At 37.3% G+C, this 22,472-nt stretch overlaps 1 protein-coding gene across 1 annotated transcript in view; it reads left to right on the top strand.

Moving 5' to 3' along the window:
• SPOPL (speckle type BTB/POZ protein like) overlaps window positions 1-22,472 on the top strand; it is a 34,798-nt gene extending 12,326 nt beyond the window's left edge. The window contains exons 2-11 of the mRNA XM_065841103.2: window positions 5,095-5,229; window positions 5,374-5,495; window positions 5,781-5,932; window positions 8,629-8,756; window positions 12,862-13,039; window positions 13,134-13,189; window positions 14,824-14,946; window positions 15,952-16,094; window positions 16,177-16,230; window positions 18,261-22,472. Of these exons, the coding sequence (XP_065697175.1) occupies window positions 5,152-5,229; window positions 5,374-5,495; window positions 5,781-5,932; window positions 8,629-8,756; window positions 12,862-13,039; window positions 13,134-13,189; window positions 14,824-14,946; window positions 15,952-16,094; window positions 16,177-16,230; window positions 18,261-18,405 (1,179 nt within the window). The 5' untranslated portion in view covers window positions 5,095-5,151 and the 3' untranslated portion in view covers window positions 18,406-22,472. The remainder of the gene's footprint in view (window positions 1-5,094; window positions 5,230-5,373; window positions 5,496-5,780; window positions 5,933-8,628; window positions 8,757-12,861; window positions 13,040-13,133; window positions 13,190-14,823; window positions 14,947-15,951; window positions 16,095-16,176; window positions 16,231-18,260) is intronic.

The following is a 22,472-nucleotide window of genomic DNA, read 5'->3' as shown; positions in this document are numbered from 1 at the left end:
GTAAAATCTTGCTTTGTCACTCACCTTCTGGATAGGACTTGAGAATAAGCCCGTGCTGTGCCCAGCTCACTCATGCTCAGTTATATGGTGATGAGGTGTTGAAGTCCTGTGATGTGCCAAGATACGGGCAGCCCAGGAGGGAAACGCTTCCATGTTGAAGGCTCAAGCCCTGGGAAGGAGAGCAGAGAGAAGAGGGTCAGCAGGAACTCCTCAAGCACTTATTCTTCTCGCTTTGGAGGGAGCAGGACAAGGACACCGATTACTTGGTCTGCTCATCTGCAGGTTAGGTTCTGGCAGGCTGGATTTGACTTTCAGGGTGTGTTAGATACTCTGCAGAAGGCAGTTTATCTAGCCATTCCTGCCAGGAGTTTGTTGACTGTAATATCTTATTGAAATATAAAGATAAAACATTGCTATAGTGACTGGTTAACATGCACACCTGGTTGTATGCACCTGTTACACTATTATTACTCTGAAATAACTATTAGGATATGGTGGTTGTACTGAGCTTCTCCTCGTAGACATGACAGCTGGCAAAAGATCATGTTTACACTTTGGGCAATTCTTCAAATAGGTTTATGAAGTGTTGTACAGGTTTATTATTGAGAGAGTGGAAAATTCCTCTTTGTGTGTTTATATGCATGTGGTACTTTCTTAATGAGCTAGTAACTTTTTTAGTGAGAAAGTTGTGGAGATGATTCCAACACAAGATGTAAGAGACTGGGAATGTGTTCTTGTCTAGCTCTTAGAGGCTGAAAAGTAACTTTGTTTAGAAAAATGTTGACAAATATTCAATTTGTGGGAAGGGAAACAAGATATGTGTGATGAAATTCATGTTGTGTTGATATATGAAGTATCTTTCAATCTTAAGATCTCTTAAATGTTAGGAAAATAGAGACCCGATACAGCTTTTAATGAAATTTGGTGTAAGTATGTTTTATGAAGAGTAGCTCATGCTTTCTTTATGTGCAGGTAATTAGAGATAATCAACTTCAGATGGCTTGAAGTTAAACACAAGTATTTGTTTGAATAGGAAAGCAGTCAGTTCCTAAATACAGTGTGCTTTGAGAAATAACTTTTTTCCGTGTTACCTCTACCTACTTGCCCACTACTGCTCTGCAAGGAGTACTCAGCTCTGTGAAGATCCTGATTTAAGATAAATTCCTCTCTTTGACAGAGTGATTAGCAGGTGAAACCAATACTGGCCTTGAGAGACCAGTAGAAGAAGTGATAAGACCATCATGTTTGGAGCCTGCGAGTACAAGTTAAATAAAATGAAATATCTTTGAACTTTTCTTTCCTCTGTCGAAGTAACGCAAACTCGGCATAGAATCATCACCAACTGCTGCACCGCATTCAGCATGGGTTTATAATTTCATTTAAAACCCCAAACAAACAACAAAGGTACTTGACAGACACTTTAAAATACATCTGTAATTTCCATTTTGGAAGGCAGAAATTTATTTTTCCCTCGTGCATTTAAACTTGGTTTAGTGTTCCCAGCGCATGTTTCCTCTGATGGTCGGAGACTTCTGCCTGGCAAAATGGCTGCATGGACTGGTTTGTTAAGCCGTGTCTGGACAGGCATAGCATTGCCTGAAAACTCTTGAAGGTATTACCTGATAATGTCCTGTCACCTCTGATGCTTTGCTCATAATAGCCTGCAGAGGAAGAAATGCAGGTTCTAGCATGAAAATTGTCCATCCAAGTTGTTTTGTCCTGCAGATAACAGGCCTGTCTTCCTGCACCTCATAGATTTAATTCCGCCCAGTTATTCTCCAGCTGGTTTTGTGAACTGCAGCTCTGTCTGTTCCCAGCCGTTTGATGTGATGAGATTTGGTAGTTGAAAAACCTTTTTGTTGGAGCTGATGACAATTAATCAATGATTCATAAACACTTTCTTCAAAGTAGTATTTAGTCTTCTCCCTAAGCAGAGTACGGTAGGTAGGACAAAGGGTGGGTGTGTAGGTGCATCTTTCTTTCACCTTCAGTCTGCCCATGCAAGGTCCACTTGGTCTGGGTATCGACCTGGGGACTGAAAAAATCCTTCCTTCCCCAAACACCTCTGCATTTCACCATAACAACTTTGAAGCTCATGTTCTTTTTCACCTTGTAGTTACTCCTAAGTTCCCACCCAAATCCTGATTAATGGATTAAGTAATGTGAAGGACAGATCAGGAGTCCTGCTAAACTGTTTCCCTGCTGGCAGTCTTTCAGTATGTCTTACAGAGTTTCTGATGCTCTGTTTATTCATTTTCTGTGGTTCAGTTTGCTGTAGCTTGATTTTTTGCCCCTTTTTTTGTTTTTAATTATGTATCCAGGTATATTAAAAAATGCCTTAACATGGGCTCCCAGTATGATGTCAGACTATTTAAATTTCTTGCTTTGTCCTGATTTTCTCTATCTAAAAATTTGATTGGGTTAGTAAATTGATCCTCTAAAAAGTGACATACAAATCTGTACCTCAAAGACATTAGGAACTCGGGGAAAAATCAGTTGTCTGGCCCTAATGCTGTAATGAGAAACTTTACAAAAAGCTGAAGCTATTCAGAAGGCTCTGAAAAGTGTACTTATGTAAAATCATTACTTCTGTCAGCACCTGAAATATAAAATAAACGCCACACAGCAGGTGGAAGCAGCCTCTGGAAGTATAAATGCCCTGGTAGAATAGGTACAGAGACAAGGCAGCAAACCAACTTAAAATAATTGAAAACAACCACCTTCACTTAGCGTTAAATTGTCAGTGAATCAAGCTGATTTAGCTATGAGATGGGAAGGGCCAAGTAACTGCTGGTCGCCAACATAAGGTCACTGAAGAGGATACTATACAGTTTTTTCAGCCTTGGTCAATTTATAGACCCCTTCAGTGCAAACTTGGCTGAGATCTGCTGGTCCTTGGTGGTTCTTAGGAGCTGACTGGTCTAACGGACCGAAAGAATTGAGGAACGGGTCAGAGATGAGACAGCCCTGTGCATCTCATGCAAGTGACAAAACAAGGAATGGGCTGTATTTCTTTTTGGTTTTAGCTTTGGAGAATTGAAGAAGAGCAAACAGGTTTGGTAAGGCTGAGGTTCAGACACTTTCAGGATATGGTTCTGTATGAAATTTATCATGTATTTGGTAGCAGCTCCAGTTGTCACCATTGGATAGGATGCGCTTCCAGAAATAATAGTAGTATAAGTACTAATATTTCTTTTACAAAAGAGGGATGTTCACATGTATCCTTCCCAGGAATTTTACTCTACATTGTTCTGTGCAGAGAATTGAAAGGATTTGTAAACCTGCGAACAAAATCTATGTAAACACAGCTTGTACAATACATGTGACTCCTGCTTTAAAAATATGGGCCAAACAAGTTTCATCATCTTAAATTTAGGGTGGCTGTTTATTACTAGTTTTCATTTATGGTACATACTAATTAATTAGTGAATATTGGCATAAATCAATACAAGTTTTATTTGGAAAGAAAAGTCACTTATGAGAGGCAGCCGAGTTATATTTGTGATTACACTTGAATGTCTCAGTGATCCATATCTTGCAGGAGAGCTATTAATTTTACTTTTTTCATCTTGACATAGTAGATCGGTTAGTAGAGATCTATTAAGAGATCTGATTATGTAGCATCTGCTTCCTCATCTGATAAAAGCTGCGAAGTAGTTTTGTTTTCATGGCTTTATACATTCGTGATTCAGAGCAATTCCCATGTCAGCAGGCTTTAATGTGGAAGGGCTAATTGATATTGTGAGTGAGAAGGGGTACCAGAAAGGCAGGAGGAAAAGAATCCACTGAGGATCATAGTGATTTGCAGAGAATTCTTTTTCCCATAGGAATAATGAACGCTTTCACATTGTGACTCAATTTTGTACATGGGCTTGCAGTGTCTTCTTACTGGTCTGTGTATAACTTGTTTCCAAGTGTGTTGCCTGTCCCCAGAGGAACAGTTCCAACGTGACTAGTGGCGTGCAATCAGTGAGACAATTAACGCTGTTCTGTCACAAGTAAAATTACCTACATGGTGAAACACTCAAACCTTATAGGAAGATTCTAGACTTCTGAGGTTGCTTTACCCATAGCAGGACATGTTTAAAGAAGCTTTCTGCACTACGAGAGAAAATGTTGTGTGGCAGAAACAATTGTGACTTTCATCTGGTTTCATCAGGGCTCATTTCACTTCTTTTTAGCAACTTAATGGTGCCGCTTAAGTGCGAAGCTGTTCAAAGATGACAGCAAACCTTAACCTACAAGAGCCAGCCCAGTAACCCAGAGCTACCCTCTGCCAAGGCTGCCTTCTTTCATTAGCTGCGCACAAAGGCTCGTGCAAGCAGGCTAATTACGTGTTTGTAGCTCTGTGTGATGAATGTGGGCCTGTGACTCAATTTCTGAGGGACAGGAGAAATTGCAGTGCTCTCCTGGGTGACAATCCATAAGAAAATTACTTTATGTACTCTTAGAAAGTTCTTCAGAGTTGATGAGTTTACTCAGACTGATTTTTGGCATATGGTTCTGGTGATTATAGTTCTTCAGTTGGATTTGTTGGTATTAAAGATACAAGGCAACTGCAAAAGATGTGTGAAGAAAATACTACTTGAAATGAAAGTTTAGTTTCTTGCCCTCCCTTGAGAAATCCCAGGGCTGTTTAAACCTGTTCTACTCCTGGGTGACCTGATGCTCTTTCAGGACAGAATTAGGTGTGTGTGGCCAACTAACACATTGGTACTAATAACTGAGTGCTCACAGGACCCAAGTTAATCTCCAAATCAAAGGAGAAGATCCTGAAGAAAGTTATAACATGACTGGAGTGGTCGGGGTGGTAATTTGCAAAGGTGATGTTGAAACAATGCCATTAGCGTTATTGTCTGATGCACAGACACTTGCCTATGAAGTATTGCATGAAGATTCAGCCTGCAGATGTTGTGTACAAGTGGTCATTAGTGTGTGACACCGAGCTTGTCTAAATGCCAAAGCCGTTGTCCTCTTTTCAAGTTTAGTTTTCACGTGCGTCGTTTAGTAAACACACTAATATGGATGTCAAAGTATGGAATTATTTTTCACGCTTAAAAAGGGTGAACAAAATATATGAATTACTTTTTTTAGGAGAATTACTGAAGTTTGGATTGCTATCTTGATACTATAAACCTGCAATAAGTGGCAATGTCAAGGGTTCCCACCCCACCTCCTCCTGGGGAGATGTCCAGTGGACCTGTGGCTGAAAGCTGGTGTTACACACAGGTAATCTATATCAATTCCAATGGCTTTATTTTCTAGTCATAATTTAAAAAGAAAAGAGTTGTGCTGATAGTCAAGCTAGTTCTCATAGTTAATGCTTGATATGTAAGTGAAATTTTATTGACATGTTTTGCATCTTTCGTTCAGGTTAAAGTAGTAAAATTTTCCTACATGTGGACCATTAATAACTTCAGTTTTTGCCGAGAAGAAATGGGTGAAGTTTTAAAGAGCTCTACTTTTTCATCAGGGCCAAATGACAAAATGAAGTGGTAAGGTCTTTATTCTAGCAACTGCTTTGGGGTTTTTTTGTGTTTTTTTTTTTTTTATCTGTTGGTTTTCCACTTGCAAAAGTTCCAAAGTTAAATTGCAAATAAGTATTAGAACTCAGACATCTGAAGCTTTACTATAGGTATGGATTAGTTCTCATTTCCAAGTTTCAACAGTCTTAAGGGAACCTTTTGTTTTGGTAGCACATACCACTGTATCTTATAAAAATATTTCTGAATTTATTCTGGGTATGATTTAAAAATGTACAATTTCTGCATTTCTTTCAGGTGCCTGAGAGTGAATCCAAAGGGATTAGATGATGAAAGCAAAGACTACCTGTCATTATATTTGCTTTTAGTCAGTTGTCCAAAAAGTGAAGTCAGAGCAAAATTCAAATTTTCTCTACTGAATGCTAAAAGAGAAGAAACAAAAGCAATGGGTAAGGGAGTCTTAATGTACTGCATGTGGATTTGTAAGAACATCCCAAAGAAAATCAGCTTTGTATTTATTTTTCAGTTGAGAACAGAATTTAATATTAAGATAAACTTTAAAATATCTTTTAAATATCCCTTTAGAAACTTAATTAAAAATCTTCCTCATGTTTCACACACTTCTGATCACTGAGCTATGTTAATTCTGTCCTGAGCAGTATAAATTACAGCGCACTACTAACTACTGTCACTCCAGATTCTTGTCACTTGGCTTTTCTAGCAGATTATTCTTGCTTCCTGTTGGTAGGGGTATATTTTCTCATTTCTGGCTACAGTGAAAGTAAGTGATTTCCATGTTAATTAGGATAAACATGTATGGTGTTTGTTTTTTTTTAGACACTCCTTTACAATGTTTTGGTCTATTTCATCTGATTTACACTGTAATTAGCTTAAAAACCATAAACTGTGTACCCAAGGAATTAGAAGAATTTGAAATAATTAATTATTTAATTGCCTTCTTGATACGAAAAATACGTAGGTCTTAGTTTCAAACTTCTAAGAACAACCTTCACTGGAAACAGTTTGAGAAAGCTGGAATTCTCATGAAAATGTGAAATTTAGTGCTGGTCTGCACTGAGTTTGTGCAGTTTGTCCTGTGTATGATGGATGTGTCTACTTTTCATCCTGCCTCCTACTCCAGGACTTAAGAGCTCTGACAGGGTCTGTTCCATTGCAAGTTCTGCATTTCTTGGAAAAATCTGTAGTTCTCCAATACTTGAACCCAAAGTTCATGCTGCTTCCTCCTTGTGTAACTAGCCCACTTGCAATCTTTAAAGTAAATCCACAAAACTCTGTTCAAATCTAAAAATTAAATGTTTGGACTTCTTGGAAGCAAAGTAAATGCATATATTTTCCTCTGTTTATCCTCTTGCACTGGTGGAGTTGGTTGCTTCAGTCTCTGGAAGCCTCTGGTTCTGGAGCTTATATGAACAAAGCTCCGCTTCTGCACGTTTGGTGGATCATGACTTTTAGCTTGAGGCAATCTTCCAGTCCAGTAGTGGACTGGTGCGTGTAATGAAGCTGCAGTGTGTGCATCAGCATTTTGAGATACTCACAGAATGGTTGAGGTTGCAAGGGACTTCTGGAGGTTGTCAAGTCCAAACCCTGAGCTGAAAGCAGGGTGAACTAGAGAAGTTTGCTTGCAACTTGTGCTTCGAAGATCTCCAAGGATGGAGACTTCACAACTTATCTGAGCAACCCATTTTAGTGTTTAACTAGATCATGCTGGTCCTTTTTTGCCTTAGGGATTCGTTGCTGGTTCTTGTTAATTTGTTGTCCAGCAGGACCCCTGTCACCAGTCATCTCTTTCTTCCTGGTCAGTAGGTTTGCAGCAGACACTGAGCACAAGATCGTTCACGTTGCCTGCTCTCTAATTCCTCCTCTTTCTTCCCTGAGCTGTGTATGTGAGCTTCTGGCCACTGCAGAGCAGCACTCAGTTGTGATGATTTCCCAGAAAATGTATGAGAGCTCTCTTCTTAATGATCTCTTAAATAAAGGACATGCAGTGTGGGACAAAAGGATTTTAAGAATCTGGAGACCATGTACCAAATGCTAAAAATCACAAGGTGCTAAAGCCCGAAAATACTATGAGTACATGTGTGCTCTGTTTCTGCAATAGTAGCTATCCTGTATTTGGCACTACAGGAATTTTAAACATCTTTTAATTTGGGAAAATTACCAACAGGAATCTTATTTCTTGGACTTTCCAGCCATTTACCATCTGCTTCTGGAGATGCTCTGTTTTTATTTATAGAGTAGAATGATGCCCAACTATAGATGTGCTTTGTAAATTGATAATTCATGCATAGTCTGCTGCTTCAAGTCATGAAGCAGTCTATAAAGTAGGTAACAAACTAATGTTTTATCTTTATTAGAAAGAAGAAAAAAATACATTTACACTTTTATGCTGCTTTATTTTTGTAGTTTTGTATACTTAAATTGCTACGGGTCTTTTGGTTTCAGAGAGTTAACACTGATTCTTGCTGGTAATCGTAAAAGCTACCAAGTTAGCTATAGTGTAGAGAAGGCACTTTGTTATCTCTATTTTGGACAGAATGCTATCTATATATAGCAAATCTGTATCTATCATCTCTCTCTCCAGATATAGATAGAGATAAAAAATTCGCAAATCTGGTGGCTTAAAGAAATAATTCTCATAGCTATGGCAAAAAAGGAAAATATAAATATTAGTAATACATTTTTATGACCAAAGAAATAGTTTGTTGCTCGAAAGCTTTTATTTCTGTTTTGCTTTTTTTAATACTTCCAAAACAGTTTCAACCTGCAAAACAAGAATTTTCATTTCAGGAAGAAGTCAAAACAGATTGTTATGACAACTGCAGAAGTGTTGTCAGAATGTGTTTGTGATGACAAATCCATTGTAATCAGGCTTCTCTGGGAACGGATGCTGTTTTGACACATTGGGGTTCTAAAACATTAACTGAAAAACTTGCCTTTTTCTGGATTATGCCTTAGATAACATCTAAGAAGCTGATAGGATTGAACTGCAAGTTGTGCTGTACTAAGTTCTATCAAGTGTTATATAAAATAACTTATCCTTACTTAATATAGATTTTCTAGGTGTTGTTATTCGTTAATATTTTTACTTAACTTGCTTTGTTTGTGCATAACTGTTTTTTATCAGAAAGCCAAAGAGCATATCGATTTGTGCAAGGCAAAGACTGGGGTTTTAAGAAATTTATCCGAAGAGATTTTTTACTAGATGAAGCTAATGGTCTTTTACCAGATGACAAGCTTACACTATTTTGTGAGGTGAGTATAGTTTTTTAAGTGGTAAGCTTTTAAATCAACTATTTCCTATGCTAATAAATAGAGGTTTACGTTGATTTAAACAGTAACACGCTACGAGTTATTTTCTGTAAACTATTAATCTGGCAAGATAACACCTTTGCTCACTTTATCTGCATTGTATTTTGTTTGTTGATATACATACAATGAAGTGTAGAATAAGTCTGAATTGATCACTTGTTGGGCTTCTTCATGAGTCTGCCAGGATTACATTGGATTTGACTGTAGAATTATTTATGCAAAAGGTGACTGATATGTGCTATCTCTAGGAACCATATTTTATATATGTATTTATATATATTGATATATAGAGTTATATATATTTATATATTATATATATAAAATATGTATGTATTTTATGATTTGACATTATAAGATTATTTTTCACTGGATAAGCAAAAGGAAATGTCTGCATGCTGGTTCGCATTATTAAAAGAACCAACTAGTTGTCAGAGTCCGTATTCCTGTAATATTGTAACTGATGGCTTTAAACCAATGAACGTTTCTTTGAAGTAAATGAACCACTTTATTTTTACAGTAATTATTAAATTTTGTGTTCTGAACAAATGCAGGTCTCTTGTAGGAGGACTGTTTTAATATTGAGAGCTGTGATAGAAATTTAACTTCATGGTGTATTATGGGTCACTTTTACAACATCGGTTATGTTGGTAACCTAAAGTGTCCTATTAAAATTCAGTAAAATGCTTAGTGTTAAAAACTGAAACTGGAGAAAGTTGCAATGTAATACAACATATGTTAAATATACATTGACTGGTTATCTTTCCTGCCATAAAGTGATTAGTGGCTTAGGGGGATGATAGATACTCTAAGTGCTAATAAGTTTGCTTTGATCTGTGTATTTACAGGAAATGTGTAAAATTGTCTTGGCAAGATTACTATTTAATTATATGTCATTATGCTGTGTAGGAAGAATAATTGAAATGTGGCCCCTGAGACTAGATATTGCAAATATAGTGCATCTTATTTTCACTTAGACAAGTTAAATTAGCTGCATGATAAATTTGTTATGAATACAATTATTTGGGTGATAAAAGCAGATGCAACGAGTGGTTTATGGTTCTGTAAAGATACTTCTGAGTATTTTCTCATTTTAAGTCTCGTGGTAATGAATACTTTGATGTAAATGAACAGCTCTCAGAAATAGCATTTGCTTTTGGAAATAGGTCACTATGTAATTTTAGAGACAAGGTTTGGTTTAAAAAAATAAACTAAACAAATACTGAATTTTCCAGAGAGAATTATTGTTACTTAAATTTCGATGCGGTAAATGTAACTGCGTTTCCCTACGAAACTTCTTGATGTTTTAATATGAGTGGCTTCGTGAAGTGTTTGACCTACTCTGATTATAAATACTGAAGAAAGTACACAATTTAGTTGTGTGCAGTGAGCATGTTAAAGCAGCTCCTGGCTTGTTGCAGGCAAATGAAAAAAAAAAAAGAAAAACCAAATATTTTAAAACTTTGTTTATTTGGGTGTGTTTTTCTAGCTCTTCAGCTTTCATTAGAATTAACAGGTGCTGTTTGAAGAACTTGTTTCCATAGACAAGTCTTAAGTTTTTGTCGTATTAATACTTAACTGTAATTTCCAGTTTCTGTATTTACCTTCCTACGTGCATCCTAGTTGGAACACAACCACTTAAACCTAAACTGCACTTGACTTGGTCAAACTTACCAGATACAGCAGGTATTCAGAAAAGGTCGTTGAGTACCAGCTGTGCTGGTTGGCTCTTTTCTGCCCATTGGGTTGCAGAGTAATTATTTGACTTTCCTTGGCAACAAAGATGTTCCTTTTCTGTGGCCGAATGTTTTAAGGTCAGTTGGGGATACGTCTTTGGGTTGGAAACAGAAGGGTTGTTAGGATAAATACTTTGCAAAGTCTGATGTTGCCACTGGCAAGTGATGTATTGATTAAATACAACTTTTTATTTTATTTTTTTAAGCAAACTCATTTCTGTTTCACTCAGTTCTCACTTTCCATATAATCTGAAATTACTGAAGCCTTGTATTTTAATTTGCTAATAGAATAGTAAATCCTCTGCAGTGATGTTTTTCCAAGTGAGTGCTTTCATGGATCTCTTACCTAGCTTAGGTTGAGAGAGCAGTCCAGGGTATTACTTATGTTATCTTTAGTATTAGATCACCACAGATTCAAACCCAAGAAAATCATACACATTATCAGTGTTAACTGTCATCACATACACAACCTGTTCATGTCCCACTTTATACTTTTTTGATCTAAATAAATCTAAAAATATAAAAAAAACCAACACTTGATTTTAAGCTTACCATCTGGACAAGCGAGATGAAGTACTCAACCCTTGTAAATGTTTGTATTCAGGATCTTTATAAGTTGTTATAACCTAGAGACAATACATGCCAGGCCATTCAGAAGATGTAGGAGATTTTGCTTGGGTTGTATCTTTAAAAGGATGGCCCATAACAAATTATGTTGCATAACTATCAGTATTAGAAACCATTCTAAAATAGAAGCTTGGAACATCAGAGGTCAGTTTAAGTACATGTAAAGAACATGTAGGTGACCTTCACAGACACTGTCTGCAGCAAACGGGAGGACGTGGTGCGGACAACTTGGATCATGAACTTTGAGTCAAGCTCTGGAGAAGCAGAACTCTCCTTCGGCAACGGAAGACTGGCTTTGTTAAGCTAGAACTCCATTTGTGTGTGTGTATATATCTCCTGAAATCACTCTGTGTGTATGAAAACTGCGAAATAGAGTACACAATAGCTCTGTAGGTCTTTCTGTGTTAGAAATGTGAAGTCTTACTGTGAAGGTGGAATTTCACAGTGCTTTGGGGTTTGTTTTTCCCATTTAAAAGGTGGAAGAACATAGAGGAATTTCTTACCATCACAAGGGGGTATGGGATGAAACAGGGAATTAGGCAATGATTGAAATCCCCAAGCTGCTGGCTTAATTGGATCATCCTCCTCTTCTGCTCTGGAGTTTGGTTTGCAGTACTCTTGACTTTCTGTGAAGCTTAGCTGTGCTATTTTTGCTTTATGCCAGATTTATTCCAGATGCTGAGCCTCTGGAAATCAAACAGAGCACCGATCTTAACAGTATCAGCGTTTTTTTCTTAATATATAATCCTAATTTTCGATATTTGGGAGATTCAGTAATCAAGGTCTTGTAGTATGGCTTCTGTTTGCCCAACATACCAATTAAAAGGACTTGGTGTGTAAAGATATCTGAAAAAAGCAAGTAAGAATGCTATTGTCCTGTTTACTACTTATGTGAAAGACTTAAACATGGGGAATAATGGCAATATATTCACTTCAGATGCACATATTTCACAGTTTTCTTAGCTAGTTCTGTACACAAATTGCCCCCTATAAGTGTGCATTTCATTGTTGAGCTTACTTACTACATCTTACATTTCAGTGACTTACATTTATAAAATAATGTCTTTTAATATTGTTTGGAAGACAGTTGCTTGTGATTCCTGTCTCAGCTGGACACACTAAAATGAAATAACAAAGGGGCTGTGTTACTTGCACTTAGTTTGCATTATCACATTACAGGTTAAGTATGAATTACTGTAATTAGGAATATCATACTATTCAAAATTTCTATGCATTATTCTTATGAAACTTTTCTATGACCTTGTGATACTGATGATCTGTTTACAATTTATTGTATATATTTTATTTAAATGTGTGAAGAGTGTTGAACTGTTAATTTATCTGAAATACCGTTCACTTTTTTTTTATCCTACCGAGATCCCAAGAACCTTATCTGTCCTTGACTTATTTTCTTTGGTATTTCTACCAGGTGGCACGTGGTATTGCGTTCTTTCTTTTTGTTTTGGTTGGATAAATACACAATGTTAGAACCTTTAAGTAAAATTCAATTTATTGTATGTGACTTAAAAGTAAGCTGTGAAGCATTAGTTTATGGTTCCGGCCTAATGCCAGAAGCACCACTGGTTTTGCTTTGTAACTGCTGAACTTCTAGCAATAGGAACCATAATTTAGTTATATTTAGCATTCAGTAATGAAGGAGTTGTCTTGCTGTGATTTTTTTCCGTTAGGTAAGCGTGGTCCAAGACTCTGTAAATATATCAGGACAGTCTAATACAAACACTTTGAAGGTACCCGAATGTCGCCTAGCAGAAGATTTAGGGAATCTCTGGGAAACAACAAGATTTACAGATTGCAGTTTTTATGTAGGAGGACAAGAATTCAAAGCTCATAAATCTGTCCTTGCAGGTACTTTCTACTTTTGTATCGCTATTATTTTGTAATTAAAACTGCTAAAAGTTTAAAATCAGGTTATATTTAATATTTACTTTTCTTGCTGTAGCACGATCTCCAGTTTTTAATGCAATGTTTGAACATGAAATGGAAGAAAGCAAAAAGGTAAGCCTTACTGAAAACTTCACAGGTAAATATTTGCAAAAAAAGGGAAAAGTCACAGAAAACTTGGAGCATTGCAGATTGAGGACGACAAGTACTGTGTGATGCTGTGTGAGTGGAGGAGCTCCGTCTCCTGAACGCCTTCCCAGTGAATGCTGCAGGCGTTTCTTGGTGTAGAAAGAGCAGATAGGGCTGACTGGAGAGGTGTTGGAGGATTTCTTCTTTCTTTTTGGTTTTGTTTTTTAACATCAGCTACTGATGTGACCTAGTAATCGCTGCCCCTTTTTGCTTTAATTTATACCTTTGTATAAGCCGATTGGCTTGACTAAGGTTTTGCTGTGGCGTATTGAAATGTTTTATATGGTAGCTAGGACACAAAGAAACAACAGCTGAATTATGACTCCAACGAAGGCCCGAGGCACTGAGGCGCCCTTTTCGGTCACGGTTTCTGCAGGCACTTGACCTGTGTGAGTGTTTTGGGTGGATAGTTAGTTAATCAGCACAGAGAGCTGCTTCTACTTTTGCACACTTGCTGCCACCCACAGCAAGGAGTTGCTTGTGTCTTTCATGAAGAATTATTATCTAAAATGGGTTGGCTATAGGCAGAATCCATGAAAAGGCAAGGAGCTGGTCAGCTAACTAAAGGGTTGTAATAAATGATCATCACTTAGTCTTGGAGGCTGCAGTGATGCTGCTTGTGTGAAGAAATAGATGAATGTGGTGCTGTAGTACAACTGAGTTTCAGAAACGTGGCATTTTTCTTCCTTCACTTCTGCAATCTAGACAATTTCACAGGTAGAATTGGAATATCGGAAGCATTTTATTGGGATTTTTGGACTCAAACTCAGACATGTCCAAATTTCAGTAATATGCCATGTCAGATGCCTTTGCCTTCATGTTAGCAATAAATCTCCAGTGCTCCCCTACTCCTAAATTCTGTATCTGCTTCAGTGGATAGGAAACTAGAGCATGTACACCTTGTGCTGATAGCTTGTCATTTTTGTACCCCGTTCAAAAGTTAGGTGCTTTCTTCTGCATCTTTGACATAATTTTCTACTTCATTATTTGTTTCTAGGGAATACTATTAGGGGATGGGGTCAAGCATGCAATACCACAGTTTTGTTAGGACAGTCTTCAGCTACGCGATGTCAGTTGAATGTGCTGCTTTGTTTGCGTTTTGGGTTATGAGATCCAGATGTAGGCTGTGTTGACTTGGTTTAAGTTGCTCAAAAAATGGCTTTATTCTATCTGCTGCTCTGGCTTCTGATATTCCAAGCACATCACCGTGGGGTTGGAAACTCAGCAGCACTTTTAAATATTCCTGAAACTGTGCCTTGATTTTTTTTATGTTCAGCCTGTGCAGTGGAGTTGTGAGTTAGACATTTCTAGAAAAAAGTTGCAATTACTTTTTATTTCTTAAGCTTTTCCAGCTGGTTTTACCTGGCTTCAAGAGCTACTGATTTTTCATTACTTTCTGCTTAATTTTATTGATTGCTAACTTAATTTTGTAAGGATTCTGTATGACGGATGGCAAATGAAAACTTGGAGCATGCATGCATGCAGATGATATTTGATATGTGCACTTTAAAGTTGTACCTAAAGTCCAGAGGCTTTTATTGATTCTTTTTCTTTACCAGAATCGCGTAGAAATAAATGATGTAGACCCTGAAGTTTTTAAAGAAATGATGAGATTCATTTACACAGGAAAAGCACCAAACCTTGAAAAAATGGCTGACAATTTGTTGGCAGCTGCAGACAAAGTAAGTAATTGACTCCTGAGTTTTAAAACCTGGTATTTGCTTGTGGAATTGTTATTTACATGTGTATTTTCAGATTGATAGCTATGTATTTTTTCAATGTGAGAAACAGATCTCATCAGAAATGATGGAAGATGAGAAAGAATAGGATTTTTTTAGCAGTAGAAGGTTGATAAATCTTTCTTGACCAGAAGTGTTCCGGATATTAATTGTATTTACTAGCCACATTTTTTAGAAATTTGGGGCCATTTGGAAAATTGGCCTTGAATGAAATGTATCCTAGATTTTTGTATTCTTGAAGAGGGTTAATACAAGTGTTTGAATTAACCGTTCTCCCTAAAGTACTCCTGCTTCAGAACTTTCATCTTTTTCTTCCCTACAAACTTAATAGTGCTAATCATTCATCTCTTCTGTGTTGGGAATCTTGTGTTCTCTTTAATTTGCACTCTGTGCAATACTTTTTCTACTATGGTTTTTGAGATGAGGGGACTTAGCACAGCAATTAAGGTGAGATTTTTCCCTTTGATATAATTCACAGTTTTCTAACTTTTAAAAACTTGACCCAATACCTTGTTTTCTTGTCACTGCTTTACAGCTTGAGTTGGAATTTCAGTTTGCTGTCCTAAGAGGACACAGTTGTCTTTCCCTGAGGAACCATGAGTAGATTAGAATCCAGAAAATACTCACTTTAATGTGTGTAATTTGAAACTTTTTCACTCTCAGCTGAGAATGTGGCAATTTCTTAAACTACCTTTGCAGTTTTTTTGTTGTTCTAATAAAAGTTCTCTCAGTAAAGCATTTGATCAGTTTGTGTCAAACCTAATGTACGTCTCACCATTTGAGGAGTCTTTAGTGCAGCGTATTGAATTTCGAATTACCTGTTTGGAAGCGGTTTGATCATAAGAGACACCAAGTGTTTTCATGACTGGAACTGTCTTAAAAACTGTAGAGATAATGGTAGAAAGAATGAGTTTGAAGAATGATTAGTGTAGTTTTTTCTTTTATCAGTATGCACTGGAACGGCTGAAGGTCATGTGTGAGGAAGCACTCTGTAGTAACCTCTCGGTAGAAAATGTTGCTGACATTCTTATCCTCGCAGATTTGCACAGCGCTGAACAGTTAAAAGCACAAGCAATAGACTTTATTAACAGGCAAGTAATATTTATGAGATTCTAAATATCCGTATTTCTGCTTGGTGTACCTTTTCAATATTAGCACAGTTCTCTCTTACAGGTGCAGTGTTCTTAGACAACTTGGGTGTAAAGATGGGAAAAACTGGAATAGCAAGTAAGTTTCCCGGCCTCACACTGTTCTGTACAAACAACTGCTAAATAGACTGCAGATCATTGCCAGTCACTGCCTGTAAGTAAAGCAGGATTCAGGAGATGCTACCCCAGTTATGGCTGTGACTTTCCCTTTAGATGAGTTAACTTTAACTGGAGGGCACAGTGTTAGATCCTAACAAAAACTGGTTTTTCTTCCTCTCTCAGGGACATATCGGTGCTGTGAGATGGTGGCAGCAGCCACCACAAGAGAAAGGAAACATTCTCTTGACTAACCAGGTTTGTCTTGGAGGAGTGGCAACCCCACTGTGTTTTCAAGACTTGCTTAGGTCAATCTGAGCCTGCGGTATTGCCAAAGAAAGGAGGGCAGTTGCTCTTCTTGCCTTTGGCAAAATGTTTGTGCACCTTCCCACATGCTGGCACTGGAGGCCATGCAGCTGGTCAGTCAGGTCCCTCTGATCCAGCCGGCTCTGGCTCTGGGAGCGTTTGTGCTGGCGGTGGAAATAGGTGGCTCGGGCTGTAGAACTGATTGCAGCATACGCTCTCAACAGCTCAACTGAATCATGGAATAGAAGACAGCCAGCTTCAGAATAACCAGTGGTAGGCGGAAATGGGAAAAGGACCAACAGAATCTCCAGAGAAGTCCAAAACTGTGTTGTACCAGTTACTTCGAATTAGTGTTTCTCCTTTTAAAAAAGTCTTCACGGGCCTAATGTTTGAGCATGATGTGGAAAAGGAGGGAGATGGTAGAAGGGAAATAGTAAAAGACTAGTAGAAAAACTAATAAAGATAAGTCAGAATACATAACAATATAAACTAGTTGATGTGTTCCTTTTCAAGTGATTTGGAACTTACCAAGCTGGTTTCTGTCTTGCGTAATTGCTAGTGAAGGTGCTGGTCATCTTTGCTTCAGCTAAAGTATCTACAGTAAATCAGAGAAATAATATGAGAGAGCCAGGCTTAACTTACTGCCTCTGGGCACCAGGGAGTCTGACCTTTGATATTGTTTCTCATGGCACTTACCTTTACTGATTTGCAGCAGAAGATTAAAGGCTTGCATTAGAAATCTGCAAAAGGTTTTTTAGAGATTGTGTAGTGTAGAGGTCAGGTACTAACTTGGTGCTTGACAATGTTCTTGAAACAGTAGGAAAGTGCTCATGAAAGGCTTTTGAAAATGCAGGGCAATGGAAAATTGGAATTGACGCATTAAGCTGTTGGTTCCAAATTACAAATTTATCCTGTATCGATGTGGCATGCATCCCCACCAGTGTAATATTCTTCATATGCAGAGTAAATTTTATGGTTTATTCCATATTCTTTCACAAAAAAAAGTAAATATATACATTGAGTAAATGCATTGTTTTTAATCTCTTGGCTGTCAATGTGATACTTGCTGAAATCTGTTATTGCTGAATTCTGAATGTAGTACACAGTCTTGTACTGAAGAAAGTGGATATTCTTCAGTATGCTCCACTGGTATTCAGACTGCAAGCTCCCAATGAAGGGCTCTGCAGTCAGCCAGCTAATCTGTCTTCGTGGCTTTTTGTAGTGGAGGAACTCCATCATTTTTGCTGCAGTTTCATCTGATTCATCCTTCTCTCTCCCCAAACTGAGCATGCCCTTCCATGTAATGAGATTATCATCTCTTCCCTTGCTTTTCTTCTCTATATGAGACCTCATTTTCCTCTAGTTTTTTCCTTATCCTTGTTATTGTTTGCTTTTTTTTTCCTGAGAAATTTCAAGGTGCTTATCTTAACATGATGCCCAGTGTTGGGCGCAGTTCTGTAGCTGAGGTCTTGCTGGTACTGAGTAGAGCAGAATAAATATCATCACATGGGACATCATTGGGTACTAATATACCCACATTGCAACCTGCTACTTCTTTCCAATGGCATCCTTTCTGTCATTCATAGCCCGATAACGCTCAACTGCTCTTCTGCAGTAGTTCTGCCTTGCCTGCTCTTCTCTGCTGTGCATTTGTGCATTTGGTTTGTAAAATAATTGTGTGACTGTTGTTAATGCTTCTGTTTTCAGCCAAGCGGCAGACATAATGGAGACGGCAGGCTGGAAGTCCATGATCCACTCCCACCCTCACTTAGTAGCAGAGGCCTTTCGTGCGCTAGCGTCTGCACAGTGTCCACAGTTTGGCATTCCACGCAAACGGCTAAAACAGTCATGAAATCTTCCATGAACTTTAGAGAAATTGAATTGACTCTACTCCTCCATGTCCAGAGGTGTTTTCACAAACCATAACAAGAGTTTTTGTTACCCTTGTCCACAGAACAGAAGCTGAAAAGGCTATTGTTTGCTTTTCAGATGGATAATTTATGGTTTAATCCTCAGCTTTAAATTAGACTGATTACTCTAATTCACTGAAAGGCCTTAAATTATCTTCAATGACTCTCTAGTCCACATAGTCTAATGTATCTTGATTTTTTTAATTATTATTTTTTAATGTGCCTTGTCTTTTTGACTAGGCTCTGCAGGATTGCACTAGCTCCATAATGCAGTAAAGCTGATAACTGAAGATTAATTTTTGAAAGGGATCTTCCATTATTTTCAGAAGAGAAGAAAATGTTTATAGTTCGGTCCTGTGCTAACTGGAAGGTTTTAACTAGCCTCTCATTTAAAGCGCTTGAACCAGAGGCACATAATGTACCCTAGACAAGTGCTACATATAGGGAGAGCCTGTTTACCTTCAGCGAATGCCTGCAGGCTATTTATGGCAATATACTGCTTTGAACATAATTTATTTTTCATTGTGGGGGCAAATATGCAATGGTTTGGCCCAAAAATGTATTTTCATTACAGTTTGTAATGCTTCTTGTGTGTGTGTCAAAGCTGTCCAAACGGTGAAAAGAAACACAGAATAAACCTCTTGCTTGTGTTTCTTTACGGTCCATCGTTAGTTTACATTTAATGCAGAACTGAACGAGAAGTGACGAGTTCAATGTGAAAACAGAATAGTATTGTGTATGGAAAAAATAGATCCCACATGTATGGTTACATAGAAAAGCAAAGGATGCATAGAATGACCAAATGTAAATTGAAGAAATGGGCCAAATGGATTCTGAATATGCACTTTTAATGTGTAACTTTTGTATGTTGTGTGGTACATATATATTTTGCTTTTGATGAATTAATGAGGTACAGGTAATTGTGGCTTAACTTTTTAGATACATTTTAAGATGCCCACAGCCACATGGGATTTAGTTTTGTTAGAAAAGAAAGGCATGTCTTTTTAAGACTCAATCGAAGGTGGCGATTGCAGCTTTCATATTTAAGTAACAGAATATTTTCGCGTATTTGAAAGAGGCATGTGAATGGTAAAACTTTGAAGGGATTTTTTCCATCTTGACGTTATGTGCGCAGCTTCCATTAGCGCCTAAGGAGGTTATGTTCACATCGAGAGGAGTATTGCCCTGAAATGTCAGATGGTATTTGCAAGCAGAGACTTGCTCAGTCTTGCATTTCAGTTATTGTATTAGCATTGTGGATGGGATTGAAATTCTGCATAATGTGAAAAGGATGAAACATTTGTCAACTGCTTGTCATGGGCCAGTTCTTTATTCTATGAACCTTAGCTTTAATACCAACATCCTCAGTGTTCGATAGCTGTGTTTACAATTGGGAGGAAAAGTCCGCCGTAGTGCACACTCTAAATGTTTCCTGGGTTATTGCATTGAGTTTACTGTAATAGTGAGAATATGCTATATTTCTTTTTGGGGAAGACTTGGGTTTAGCGGTGGGAATGGGAGGAGATCTCACCTCATTTATAAATAGTATTTGCATAAGGATTTTAGTTTGCCCATTACAGAGGAAGAATTTCAGATTGTTTACTATCCTAAAACTTATCTCCATCCTCATTTCATTAAGATTCAGCTGAATTGCTCCGAATGAAATTTTTAGAGGAAAGAGTATATAGTTTTATATTTGACAACTAGTAAACCATTAGCAAAGGTAAATTGGGAAGAATGCCTGGTCCGGTTTTGAAGAATACAATAACCTCTAAACATGCATTTTCTTCTTCTAACTAAATCTTTATGATGGATAAAGTGTAAAATCAGAAAATTTAGTAGTACGTAAGGCATCAAATTATATATTTACAGAGATTTATCCTTTTATCAGTTTTTAAATATTTATCTAAAATAAGGTCTCATAAGCATTCTTCACAATAAGATGTAAAGGTAATTGTTCCCTCCAAAATAGTGATGTTTTTGCTGCACTGTGTAATGCGTTAGGACTATATATCCTCATATTCATCACTGGTGAAACTTGCAGCTCTAACATACAAAGTGACTTGAATATTTAATGCTGTAATGATTGTCCAGTTCAGCTTGTTCTAAAGTAACATACAGTAATCTAATGGAACACTTAAGGACTTTTATGAAGACTTTTTTTTACAAGCTTAATAGCACACTTTGTACCAAAAAATGTCAGACACTGTGCTGTAATATTATCTACATTATAAAGTGTCCACTTTTCAAGCCAGACAGTGTATACCATACATTACACTAACAGGAAGGAAAAAAAGATAAGGAACACGATAATTGATCTGTTTAGATTTGATTTTATTTATTATGTATGTTTCCAAGTTTTGTCAGCTCTTAAGGAAAAGGTAAAACAGTTGCTGTATTCTTGAGTGCACTAATTATTCACCTCTTCTATTCTTTAATTACCCACACGCAGTGTTCTCAGTGGTAATTACAGCCTTCTCCTTGGGATTCAGTAGCTTGTTTTTCCTCCCCACATCTCAAGAGCTTGCCCTTTGAAACCTCAGTCGTCAGTTCTAAGTGAGGCAGATATGAAGCTATCTGATACAACGGACAGTTTTTTCAGGCTGAAGTCTTAGGGTTTTGTTTTTCTTAGTTTTATATACAGATTAAGAGTATAATGTATGAAGGTGCCATGTTTTGGCTTGCCAACACTACTCCCGCAGATCCGTGTGAACCATCGCTTCCATGCTCTTCTGGGGAGAACCTGCATGTGTCCTGTGTGTGCGTGTGTGTATGACTGTGCGGTGTTTTTTGTCAAGAATGACTTTCTAAATATAAGGACTCAATTTGCTGTTAAACTGCTATTATGTATTTTTTTGTTTTCCATTTGAACCTCTCCTAAGGAGATGCTTTAGGTGGAAGATGCTTCAATAAATAATCCTTATTTCTTAGTCCATTTACTGCATGCAGAAGTATGAACACATTGTGCCTTTTTTTAGGAAACTGTTGTGATGAAGGAAAGATTTAACGGCATAAAAGGTCATTTGGAAACGTATTTTTAAAGGTGAAGGAGAATGGTATTTGGTATGCGGTTAAGGTGGAGAAGTTACAAATTACTCATTTGAGCTCTGTTGCATGTTGATTCTTGCTTCCTAAATTCAGTTTCACAGAGGTAGAAACAACACACAAAACAAAAAGTGGAGTATTACAGATACAAGTTAAGTAATGGTATATTTTTGTGAAAATGTGAAAATATTTGCTGTTACAAGGTAAGTGTATGTCAAAATGTGATAACCATGGACACAAAGTTAGTTTTACAAGTTATTCTAGTTCTGATGTTTTTCTAAACATTGAGTATTTAGAACGAAATTCACCTTTGCACAGGAGGTCGGTAGAAGACCTACATGGACATGATGATCCTTTTAAACCCTCATGGAAAGGTTTCTCCCTTGGGAGAATAAACCCGAGTGCAGTATTTGAAACTGTGTTTCATGAAAGACGGTGGATTGCAATTGTGAAGTATTGCTACCTGAAATACCATTGCATTTTACAGTTGGTTAAAATTCCTAAACTTAACTGATTTATTTTTTTGTAGTTGACAAATGGAATGTTAACTGTCCTCTGTGTGTGGTGTTGATGCATATTTAGTGCAGAGCTTAGCTCCTTAGCTAGCAAGACACTGACTTAGTCTCATAACTTGGCTTCTGCTTACAGTAAATGGACTATGTTTGTAAAGGGAATTCACTATTTCAAGTGTTTTGCAAGGAACTTCACTGTATTTGTAACCTGGTTTTTGAAGGCTTAAGATCAATGAGTCCTATTTTAGAAATTAAACCAGTGAAATGACTTAGACCTGTTTTGGGGTGGAAGTGATTAAGAGAATTCGGATATGTAAACAGTTGTATCAAACCATCCAGCCTTTTTTTTATCAGCTGATGTTAATGGTGAAATACTTTTTGTACCTTGTTGCTGAAAATATTTTTTGCGTTTCAGCACATCAAGTTACAATAAAGTTGTTACTTATACAGAA

Source organism: Patagioenas fasciata, chromosome 7 (genome assembly GCF_037038585.1).
Source record: "Patagioenas fasciata isolate bPatFas1 chromosome 7, bPatFas1.hap1, whole genome shotgun sequence".
NCBI lineage: Eukaryota > Metazoa > Chordata > Aves > Columbiformes > Columbidae > Patagioenas > Patagioenas fasciata.
This window is presented reverse-complemented; position numbering and strand designations above follow the sequence as displayed.